The following is a 12500-nucleotide window of genomic DNA, read 5'->3' as shown; positions in this document are numbered from 1 at the left end:
TGACCCACATAGCAGAGCCTCCAGTATTTATAGCAGAAAGTGTCCTAATTGGCGAGCCGCTGGGAGGGCGACCGCCCCGCGCTGCTGCCTTCCTCCTTGTCCTTCACCTCCACAACCTTCTCTTCTCCTCGTTTGTCCCCTTCTGCCTCCTCCCGTCCTCTCGTACCCCCCCCCCCTCCACCCCTGAGTCCTGCTCCATCTTTCATTCCACCCTTCGCTTCTGCATCCCTGACCTCATCCTCTTCTTGTCCTGTTGTCCCATTTTTATTAGTCATATGTTCTACCTACATTTTCCTTCTCAGTGTGTGAGATGACTTTTTATTAACTGTTGAATGGTAGAAAGTGTGTCAGACACCATGAAGGTTGATGTTGTGTAGCTTTTTTCTAAAGTCTTTGATGAAACCAGCGATTAAACATGTGAACAGATCAAAATGGATGAGGAAACTCACGCAAGAAGTACTCAGAAGCATCTGCCTCATAGTCAGCGTCCTCAGGGAAGTGATCTATCTGCTTACACATGCCTTTAAAGGAACCTGGAAGAAAGAGAGAGAGAGAGAGAGAGAGAGAGAGAGAGAGAGAGAGAGAGAGAGAGAGAGAGAGAGAGAGAGAGAGAGAAAGAGAGCGAAAATAGAGAGAGAGTAGAGAGAGAGATAAAGCGATAGATCCTAATGCTAGCGCACGATATCTCCACACTCTCACCGCTCTCTCTCTCTCCTCTCTACACTCCCTCCCTCCTTCCCTCCACTCCCTCACCCGCCCCTCCAGAAATCACTTTACCCCACATTCATTTGAGTGTAAACATCTGAAACACAAACACAGTATTTTTTATAAAAGTGTTACAGTAGTTTAAAGTGGAGCAGTTCAAACCAAACGCCTGCAACAGTTCAGGCGGAACAAGAACGGGAACAAGAGCTGATGGAGGTGCTCATTAGGACGGTTGTGTGTGTGTGTGTGTGTGTGTGTGTGTGTGTGTGTGTGTGTGTGTGTGTGTGTCTGTGCACGTGTGTTTGTCTTGGTTCAGCTCCAGTGGTAATTGTATGCACTCCCAAACCACTGCAATTAAATGGGCCCTTGTTAATTGGCAATTGAAGGACGAAAGACTTGTGGCCTGCCTTTAAATCAGCTACACACACACACACACACACACACACACACACACACACACCCTTGCTGCCTGTGATCAAGCATTTAATTCTTCCAATACTCTGCATTTTCATCATGACCACAGACAGAAAGGAACAATTTTAAACCAAAGCCGTCAGATAAAAGTGAAGAGAACCTAAAAACGATGACAGGACTCAGCCACAAACAAACCAGCTTCATATTTACATATCTTTAATGCCTCTCTGCAAACGCCGGCGAACAAAGCGTTTTCACGGGGCAGACTTTGATAGATACATTAAAGACATTTCAGCAGGAGCCGCCCGGAAGCTTTCAGCGCTGCACAGCTTTCATCATCCCGTAATTTCCCGGTGTGAAGCGCGTGGAGCTTCGGTCTCTGTGTCGGGGTCTGCGGTGGGAACGCATCCCCGTCACTATTCTGTGGTGCCAACACGCGCGAGCGCCTTCAGCCGAGCGCTGATGCGTCGACGCGAGCGAGGCCTCAGCGTTTCTAAAGCGCTGAGTCATCGTATCAGTGTCATTATTTGTGCAGCTGTGAGTTACAGCAGCGCCGATCGCTCCCATTGGCCGCTCGTGTGTGAGCGCCTGTCGGACACGCACCCGCGTCTGCGTGTTATAAAACATTCAAAATGGTGTCAGCTGCGGTTGCTAGGAGACGCGCAGGAACAGAAGACGAAGCCAGGATGCTGCGGCGCCGTCGCCGTCGCTCCTCCACTTTAATCATCTCGTTCCTGCTCCACGGCTCTAATTTATTCCGGAGCGTCCGTGTCCCACGTTGTGTCCGCGTTCGCACTCACTGCCGCGCGAGAAGTCCGCGGTCCGCGCTGCGCTCGCGCCCGCGCCCCCTCCGACACGAGCCCACCCACGCTGCAGCACAGGCACGTGTGATCTGGAATCGCATTTTGCCTGCGCTCCCTCTCTGCCTCCGATCCGTCGCTCTCGCACATTCACGCGCGCACCCCCAGGATCAGATTCCTATTTGAGCTGGCAGCTCCCTCTCTTCCTCCCCCTCTTCCTCCTCCTCCTCTCGTTTCTGTTCTTTCTGCAATTCAAATTAGGATCACACTTTATTGTCTCAGCAGCAGAGAAACCTGTGCAGCCTCCGAAGCAGAGCATTACGTCATCGCAGCCAGAGATCCGCTGGTGGGACGGACCTGAACAGACGGCTGAGAAGCAACACGGACGAAATGGATGAAGACGCATCAGCACAACTTTACGCAAGGACCAAGTGCAGCATCACAGACCAGTCAGCTGATTGTTTAAATGTTATTAAAACGAATCAGGCTGTTATTACACGGTTACGCTCATTGGTTGAACACTTCCTGTGTCTGTAACGTGTTTGTGTGCGCTGACGACTCAGCTGCCTTCACCTGCATTATTATTAGTTCACACATGGAAAACGCAGCGAACCTCGATTTGATCAGAAGAAGTCTCTACGGGAAGTTTGGTTCGGGTTCGGTTCCGCAGCGTGAGGATTAAACAAAAACCCGCCTGGAGAGATCATTCAGACTGATTCATGTTGAGCGGCGGATGAATTAGTGCACACTTCACCACTGTTTCCAGTCTAATTATTGGCAGTTGTTTCACTGTGGAGACAAATCTCTGCAGGCAAACAATGGTTAATTCACTGCGCTGCATAACATCATATCCTCTAATCAGCAGCGATCACATCCGAGCTCCTCGTTCGCACAGAAACGGGCCTCGTGTCTGCTGCTGCAGAGAATCCCCGTCCCTCTCCCTCCCCGCTCGCTCGCCCGCTCGCTCGCCCGCTCGCTCGCCCGCCCGTCATAATGAGGTGTCGCTCTCCTAAATTGCTCCTGTTAAATTATACATCCTACTTAAACGTGGCGCAGGTACTATTATTCTTAGCGCGACCTGCAGCTCCGGGTCAGGGCGGCGCCGGCGCCCACTCATCCCTGCATGATTTATTCCAGTAAGAAGCGACCGCGACCCCCCGCTGTCACCGCCCCGTCAGAGGACGCCGTCACCGACCTGGCAGATGTTAAGGAGAAGTTAATGTGGTCTGATGAAACGCCAGCAGACGGCCTTTTATGAGGCATTAACATCTGACCCGCAGCCGAGGAAGAGACGTGCGTTATGTAAATACCTGCTTCTTGATTCTTTATGCTAATCATCTGCCTGCGCTGCAGCGCCGTTGAAGCCATCGCTGAGCGGCGAAGGTGCAGCAGCATCAGCTCGGCTTGGGTCGGGCCGGGTCGGCTCGGCTCGGCTCGGCTCGGCTCGGCTCGGGTCGGGTCGGGTCGGGTCGGGTCGGGTCAGGTCAGGTCAGGTCGGGTCGAGTCTGGTCGGCTCGGGTCGGGTCGAGTCTGGTCGGCTCGGGTCGGGTCAGGTCGGGTCGGGTCGGGTCAGGTCGGGCTGGGTCGGGCCGGGTCGGGCCGGGTCGGGTCGGGTCGGTGGACCTGAAGCCTGATGCAGAGAGGCTCCGTTCCTGATCTGTTCACGTTAAATCCTCCAGGAGAGCGTTCTCTGCAGTCTCTCACTTCTGACTCCTGCAGCGCTTGAGCTCAAGAACACGCAGCACAAGAAAGCTGAACTCCAGCTTATTACTTCATGCTGTAATTGATGCCGTAAAACACGGGCCGCCCTCGCGGCCTCGCGGCCTCGCGGCACCGACGCCTTTTCTGCTCACTGGCTGCTTCTCTGCATCTGAGCTGCAGCCGAGCAGCAAACAGACTCATTCACACTGAGCGAAGGAAGTGCTTGGTTTAGCAGGAAGCGAAACGTCTAACGCCAGCTTCAGACGGGAGCAGCACTGGTTCCAGTCAGACCAGTGACGGGTTTGTGTTCCCTGACGTTGGCCCAGTGTTAGCGTGAACGAGACCGTGCTCACATCCTGTACGTTCAAATTTCTATTTGACAAATTTAATTTGTCCATTAAACAATAAAAGAGAAATTGATGCGAAAAGAAAGAAGACTGACTGGAAAAATGTTTAATGACTAAATAAAACTCTTGCTATTTAATTTTAGGCTTCATCCAATTCATTTCTGCCCCATTTCAGAACTTATTGAACAACGGAGGGACCTGTTAAAGGCAATTAAAATGAACATGGGAACTAATTTAGGGTGAGCTATTACCTTTTCTTTTTCCTGATCACACACAACACATCAATTAGCCTGATGTGTAGTTGTGACAGAAATAGAACCGCTGGTGCTGGATGCTGAAAGGAACCCAGGAGGCGTTTTAAAACAGGAAGTGGAGCAGCGACAGTAAGTCACATGACCAGGAGCTCGAATGTGAGTGGACATTATGAGATCAAACATGTAATCGCACTGTTATCAGGCTCTGATGCTTTTTATGTTTGCAGTGGACACACACACACACACACACACACACACACACACACACACACACACACACACACACACACACACACACACACACACACACACACGAAGCACGTCACCGGCGCGTTGAGTCACCGGCACCACTTTTTTGGGTGAGGTGTGAAGCAGCTCTGCAGCTGAAAGCAGGACTTGTGTTGCGAGGACGAGGGTGTTACGACTTTGTGAGCGCCTTGTGTGTAACGGCTTTCATCCGAACACCAAAATGAATCATGCAACGACCGTGGAAACAGGAGTTCAGCGCTGCAGAAACGCAGCGTAGACTTGATGGTATTTGCAGCAGATGCAGTCAGGTTTGCAGACACTTACTGTCGGGACTGATGTAAATTCAAGGGACTGTAAAATAAATGAAAGCAGCAACAGGAACCACCTGCAGCAGACGCACTGTCCCCCTTTTGAGCGGTCCCTCAGCTCTGGTCCCTCCTCTGCTCTATCCTAGTTCTGTTTAGTGAAACTTTCTGCTGTTTCCTCCCTCTCCTGCGCTCATAAAGCAGAGCGAGGAAAGGAAACGAGCAAAGCAGATGTGATGCAGACAGAAAATGGAAAAGGAACCAAGCTGGTGGCGAGTTGATGGGTGAGGAAACACCTTGGACCCGTGTAAAGTGACAGCAGGCTGCTGTGCTGTATGTGGAGCAGCTACCTGCCCTCATTCTGCAGCTCCGATCCCGATGCCGACCGTCCACCGGCGTCTCCTCCAAATCACTGCCCAAACGGGAGATTTGAGAGGATTTAGGCCTAAAATGTCCTGATTTCAGAACGCTCCGTCTGATGCGTCTGTGCTCGTTTACAGTCTCCTGCTGCGGGACCGGCGCCGTCTTCCACAAATTCTGCCCATATGCTGCTAATTAGTGTAAGTGTAACTGCTGCCCAGATTACATTTAATCGAGTGCACTCAGTGCTGCATCTGTCCACGGGTTCTACAGAACCGGACCCGGCAGAACGACGCCTTCAGACGAGAGGCTGAACGCATGCAGACGAGTCCGAAGTGGAACGCGTCCCTGTGCGCACACGCAGAGGCCACACACATGCACGAACACACACACACATAGAAAAACACACACACGCATAAACACACACGCATAAAAACGCACATACACGCACACACACACGTAGAAAAACACCCACACACACACACACACACACACACACGCACAAAGCTCGACCCCGTGTCCAGACTCGGTTTCCTCATCACATATCAGCAAGGTGTGATGTTTGATTCTTACATGTGGCCCAGAGAAGCCGAACAGTTACAAGATAGAAGGAACAGATCACAGAAGAACATTCTGCTAATGTGCTGATAAAACTAAACATGACAACGATTGTTCAATTAGCTAAACAGAAAAACATGACTGACGTGAAGACCTTCATCTCATAATTACAATCAACACAAAGGTTAAAATGAAGCTGGATCCGACCGAGCTCCTCGACATTAACTCTGCAGGACAAAAGTCCTGAGTTCTCTGAACATCATTTGCATAATGGTCTTTACTAAAACACTAAACATTTTCCATATTTATGATGTCAAAAGTGAACTTTGATTGAAGGAATGACAAGATGAATGAAGCTCACGAAGCCACATTCACTCTGCACTGAAAAAAGAAACACGTAAATGGGTCAAATCTGCTTTCAGTTCACGAAGGTTGAGAAGTGACTGATGGGACCATGAGACCCGGCAAGCTAGTGGGTCAGCAAGCAATGACCCACCCCCTGTCTGTCATTCCGTCTTCCCTCCCCATCCAGCTCTACCCCCCCCACCCCCATGCCCCCCGGTGTGTCTGTGATGGCTGTTGCATAACATTACTAAAGAAGCAGCACACCAGCGAGCAGCATCAGTGGGGCGGTGGTGAAGGGGGAGGAGGGGAGTGGAGCAGGGAGCACTGACCCAATATCTAATGAAAGAGAAGAGGAACGATGGAGGAGGAAGAGGAGGGGAAATACAGAACGCTGAGGGACTGGGAGGAAGGAGGTGGGGCAGAGGTGAAACCAGAGGAGACGCGAGAGACGAGCAGAGCTGAGACGAGGAAGAGAAACAGGTGGAGGGAGAACGGAGGAGATGTGGAAGACGGGGGAGAGGGAGAGGAGGAGAGACAGAGAGGAGGAGGAGAAGAGACAGAGAGGAGGAGGAGACAGAGTGAGGATGAGGAGGAGGAGAAGAGACAGAGAGGAGGAGGAGACAGAGAGGAGGAGGAGTCAGAGTGAGGATGAGGAGGAGGAGAAAAGACAGAGAGGAGAAGAGACAGAGAGGAGTAGGAGAAGAGACAGAGAGGAGGAGACAGAGTGAGGATGAGGAGGAGGAGAAGAGACAGAGAGGAGGAGAGACAGAGAGGAGGAGGAGACAGAGTGAGGATGAGGAGGAGGAGAAGAGACAGAGAGGAGAAGAGACAGAGAGGAGGAGGAGTCAGAGTGAGGATGAGGAGGAGGAGAAAAGACAGAGAGGAGAAGAGACAGAGAGGAGGAGACAGAGTGAGGATGAGAACCACAACACAACCACGGAGCTGCAGCTTAATTCACTCATTCACACTGAATCTGTAATAGATTTAAAAACATTTTTTGAATTTTATCTTTTTTGCTTTGACAGAATTTGTGAAACCAAAGCCATCATGTTTGGGCTTCTTCTTATATAACTATAAATGCCGCGTCCTGTCGCAGTCCTGCATGTTTCATGCATCTCAGTGGTGGAGGCTTCCTTAAATGTGTCACATGTATTTTGTGTTTTAGCTTTAGTCCCTGAACTACAGTGTTTTCTAACAAAGCTCAGTAGCTCAACGGTTTATAACGCTTGTGTTTATATGTGGTCAGTGTTAACGTGGTGACGTTAAACGTCATTAGGTCCCGTTAAAACACAAGAACGTGCTAAAAACAAACTGCAGCGAAAGTGAATCAAAACGCCAAATAAATGTGACTACTACGAGCGAGACACGGTTCTGTACCTTCTTCTTCTTCTTCTTCTTCTTCTTCTTCTTCTTCTTCGTCTTCGTCTTCGTCTTCTTTCTTACTTCTTCGTGTGAATTGTGGAGGTGGCAGAGAACACGTTTGCTCAGTACCGCCCCCTTGTTGAGGATCTGATCCGGACCCTTTTATCTTCTATTCAGTTTCTTTTAAACTTTTTTATTACCTAGTTCTCTTTTTCTGACTCATATTTCTGACATTTTCTGTGTATGTTCCTGCATGTGGTTGTTGTCGTCTCGTGCTCTTTGTTCAGGGTGGAACCTGCCTCCCGTTGCTTTGGCTCCATCACCTCTCAAACCTTCAGGACGAGCTGTTTGGATGACGGATGGTGGATTAAACACCGCACGTCTAGTTACCGATCATTAGCTGTTCTAAAGGCCATCACTTGTTGTCATAAGCAAAGCAGCTGGAACAGATGTGAGGCATTAGGTTCACGCGGCAGCTGAGTTGAAGCAGTGCAGTGGCAGCGGCCGACCTGACGATGGCAGCTCACGTACGACACACGCACGAGCTGCTTCACGATGCTCTCACACGATCGACGGTCAAAGGCAGTGAATCAGTTCAGCTGCAGCTCCTGCCTTCGCGTTGAGCAGCGTGTGCGAGCGCGACCACCTTTCACACTCTGCCTCATCCTTGATTAAATAATGACACGAGCATGTGACACGATGGTGTGGACGCGCTTCCACACGCGTGACACGTGCACTCAGAGCGACACAGGCTGAGCTGCAGCTTTGCCTGTAAAGATGCAGCACGACTCGTTAGCGGAGCTTGTACAGCGTTTGCAACGGGGCGCAATGGAGGGCCGTGTGTGTGAGCGCGTGCGCGCGTGTGTGTGCGCATGTGCGTGTGTGTGTTTGTGTGTTCGTATATGTGTGTGTTTGTGTGTTCGTATATGTGTGTGTGTGCGAGTGTTTGTTCGTGTGTGCATGTGCACGCGCGTGTGTGTGTTCGTATATGTGTGCGTGCGTGTGTTTGTGTCTGTGTGTGTTCGTGTGTGCATGTGTGTGTGCGTGTGTGTGCATGTGCGCGCGTGTGTCTGTGTGTGTTTGTGCATGTGTAAGTGTGTGTTCGTGTGTGTGTTCGTATATGTGTGTGTGTGCGTGTGTGTGTTCGTATATGTGTGTGTGTGCGTGTGTGTGTTCGTATATGTGTGCGTGCGTGCGTGTGTCTGTGTGCATGTGTATGTGTGTGTTCGTGTGTGCATGTGCACGCGTGTGTTTGTGTGTGCATGTGCGCGTGTGTGAGTTCATATATGTGTGTGTGTGCGTGTGTTCGTATCTGTGTGCGTGCGTGCGTGTGTCTGTGTAAGTGTGCATGTGCGCGTGTGTGTGTGCGTGTGTGTTTGTGTGTGTGCGTGCGTGTGCGTGCATGCGTGTGTTCGTGGAGGGGGGTTCCCATGGAAACTGTGCAGTCAGCACATCTGTAAGTGTTATGCGCTGTCCTCTCCACAGCTGGACGGCGTGCGCTCACACATCATCGGACGAAGCCACAGGGTGCCGGCGTTTACAGGAAGCGCTGCATGTGCTCCAGCTGCTGCTCCGGTCCGGCTTCATCCCGGACCCGTGGCCGTGTCTCCGTCCTGCTCCTCTCTTCGTCTCTTCGTCTCCTCTCTGTCTCACTCTTCTAACCCGCTCCCTCTGTCTTTCGCCCCCTCTCCCTCCGAGCATGAGGAGAATCAATATGTTTTCAATTTGCAGCAGAGCCTTCCTCCTCTGCATCCTAATCAGGCTGCGCTGGCCCTTTAACTCCAGGAGAGAACCTGGATGAAGGCGAGGCCGCGGAGGTGCGTGTGGAGACGGACCCTCAGGACGCGTCCGAACGCATCAGACGTCACACAGGAGGAGGTTTGAGAGTCTGCTGCAGGTTCAGTACAGACCTGAAGGACGACGACTAGTCTATTAGTGATCATTTATGCTTTAACGCTGCTCAGTCCCACCTCCCAACGACCCGACACATCTGCATGTTATGTGGCAGCAGCATCGGCTGCTAAAGGCGTCTGATGCTGCGTATTGATCGTGTCTTCATTTTGTAAAAGTGCTGCTTTGATCATGACATGAAGCCTCGCGTCGTCGTTACATGAGGTTCTATTGGCTCCAGTTGAGACGGAGCCGCTCGGCGCCTCCACAGGAACCATCATGATCATCTGTGCCGTTGTGCTCGTCAGACAAATAAAGTCTCTGGGAATCATTAAGTCACATTATGTCTGTATCACTTTAATTATGCTGTGATTTGGTCCTTTTACGCATGTTGGAAACATCTCGGGTCTCGAGACAGATCCCTTTACCTGCAGATGAGACCTGTTCACTCAGCGAAGGAGCAACACACAAAGGCTGAAGCCCGTAGTGAATATAATTCTACAGTTCTATGTTTATATAATGAATCAATATCCAGTGTGTCCCAGTGGCGGCGACGGCGTCTCGACTCTGTGATTGTTGACGTTTCTCCTGAAGCAGTTCACCCCCAAAGATCACTGATGATTCCACCAATTATTCTGTTTACTCCCTTTCATGCAGCGTGACCAGACTTCCTCTGAAAACTCGCGTGTGCACAATAACTGTAATGAATGGATGGATGACGAGCAGGTGACAGCAGATGAGCTGGGCTCCGCGTTGTCTGCAGCTCTGGGATCAGCTGTCAGCCCAGTTTATTCACACGGAGACATCCAGCCATGAACCATCAGCGTTTGGAGCCGAGGATATAAATATATTAATATGTTTGACCTGCTGCTGGTCTTACATGTAGTTACATATCAGCCTCATCAAATGACATGTTTGTTCATTCTATACCAGCGTTTTCTTCTGTAGCAGCAGGCGTTTGTGTCCTTTCATTCTGACTTGTCTGACATTTAGACAGTGTTTAAGTGTGTGATGTGGAGAGACCGCTGCACGGAGCCTTCAGTTCCCGTCAATGCTTTCATTTTAGGACTTATTTACTCATTATGATCAGTACTTACCTGGTTTCAGATTGTCTGTTCTACTCACCTCGTCAACGCTCCAATGCCCAGTAACTTCCCACCGGTTCGATATTGTCTTGTTTTGACCCAGTCTCTGCCTTTGTTCTTTGGAAACCGTTTCTGGATTTTGGATTCCCTGGTTCTTGACCTCTGCCTGTCTGACTTCTCGGCTGATCTGGATCTGTTATTATTAAAGCACGTTTTACTCCAGTCCTGTCCTCAGCTTTGCATTTGGGTCCTGTCTCTTCACCGTTCGTGACAAACATGCTGGTGTTTGTGTTTGGATCTGTGTAGATTAGCTCAACTTCAATGAAAACCACCAAAACCATAAAATGATAAACTGATAAATATCACTGCTGGAAGTCACAGTAGTAGCTTGGCTGCTGCCAGCTCGGTTTGTTCTCCTGGAGAAGCTCCATCGCTGCCTCCTCAACAAAAGAAGACTCAGTAAATCATTTAACTCACAGCAGCAGCTTATCTTTAAGCCAACACAGGGACAGACGATGGAAATGCACTTCTTTACAGAAACCTCCTGCTGACGCTCTCTGCTCAAACCTGTCACCTTTCCACTGGCTGAGCTAGAGTTGAACCTGTTGCTTTGACGGTCAGAGAACGATCATGAAGACGACAGCTGGACCTGCAGATGTGCTGCATCCGTCCTGGAGGACTCACACAGCAACCAATCAGATCCGTCAGAAACTCAGAAAGTCCACGCTTTGTTCCGTCGTTCTCCCACTGGAAACAATGAATAACCACTTTGTTCTCAGAGGAGATCTGCCACAGTGTGAATGCGGCTCTGGAGAGCTTTCAAAAACATATTCACAGCAGCGACGGAGTCGTTCTTTGCTCCTCTCATCTGCTCCGCTCCCTCCGCGTCGCTGATTCGCCAGCGCTCGTCTCTTCGCGTCTGCTGTGACTTTGCTGGTGGCGCCGGAGCAGAGCGGAGGAGGACGTTTCCAAGTAGGCCAGGTTTCAGCAGGTGACGCTGGCGACGAGAGCGGCAGCATCAGGACGCCGGGGCTGTCCCTTCAGCAAGACGGAGGGGGGAGGGGGGGAGAGGGGGGAGGAACAGTTAGAAGGGGATGAAAAGACAAGTGGGTCAAGAATGAAAGACCAGCTAGCATTAAAACAAAGACGAAGCATCGGCCACTAGAAGCAGGGTTAAATCTGATGAACACCAAACGTTAAACCTCCAGATTGTAATGCTTAAATGTGCACAATGGGGAGAACCAGGAAGTGATGTCACGACGAGCGTGGTCATGTGACAAACAGGTAATGGCAGCACATGCAGCACATGCATGACAGAGTTACAGACTCTCTGCAGGCCGTGAAGTGAGCTTTGGGTCTCGCTGATGTTGTTTCTGTGTATCAGGCTGTAACTGGGCTGTAACTGGGCTGTAACTGGGCTGTCACTGGGCTGTCACTGGGCTGTAACTGGGCTGTCACTGGGCTTTCACTGGGCTGTCACTGGGCTGTAACTGGGCTGTTACTGGGCTGTAACTGGGCTGTCATTGGGCTGTAACTGGGCTGTCACTGGGCTGTAACTGGGCTGTAACTGGGCTGTAACTGGGCTGTAACTGGGCTGTCACTGGGCTGTCACTGGGCTGTAACTGGGCTGTCACTGGGCTGTAACTGGGCTGTAACTGGGCTGTCACTGGGCTGTCACTGGGCTGTAACTGGGCTGTCACTGGGCTGTCACTGGGCTGTAACTGGGCTGTCACTGGGCTGTAACTGGGCTGTCACTGGGCCGTCTCACCCCTCTCATCCTCAGCGGGGGCACGTGGCTGCATGTTCAGCCTCATGAAGGCACTCACACCTGAAGTTATGCACAAAGGTCAACAGGTTGTAAATATTCCTCATCCAAGCAGCCAGGCGTCCATGAAAACGCCCAAACAGCCCACGGACTGTGACTCTTTGCTCCATGACCTGCCGCACAATGCAGCAGCAGCAGCAGCAGCAGCAGCAGCAGCGGCCGCGGCGCCGTGCGGCTCATGATTAAGGGGTTTCGTGAGCCTCGCCTCTCGGCTCTGGCCATCAGTAACCAGGGTGCAGCAGGGACTCGAGGCTGTGGCTGGATGAGAGGAGAGGAGGAGGAGCAGAGCAGAATGTTAAA

General features: G+C 51.0%; 1 protein-coding gene across 1 annotated transcript in view; it reads right to left on the bottom strand.

Annotated features, from left to right (window-relative positions):
* LOC114858864 (voltage-dependent calcium channel gamma-2 subunit-like) overlaps nucleotides 1–2027 on the bottom strand; it is a 12032-nt gene extending 10005 nt beyond the window's left edge. The window contains exons 1-2 of the mRNA XM_055510392.1: nucleotides 1723–2027; nucleotides 450–533 (exon numbers count right to left, since the gene is read on the bottom strand). Coding sequence (XP_055366367.1) covers nucleotides 450–519 — 70 coding nt within the window. The 5' untranslated portion in view covers nucleotides 520–533; nucleotides 1723–2027. The remainder of the gene's footprint in view (nucleotides 1–449; nucleotides 534–1722) is intronic.
* Nucleotides 2028–12500: the final 10473 nt, after the last annotated feature.

This window comes from Betta splendens, chromosome 1 (assembly GCF_900634795.4).
Source record: "Betta splendens chromosome 1, fBetSpl5.4, whole genome shotgun sequence".
NCBI lineage: Eukaryota > Metazoa > Chordata > Actinopteri > Anabantiformes > Osphronemidae > Betta > Betta splendens.
This window is presented reverse-complemented; position numbering and strand designations above follow the sequence as displayed.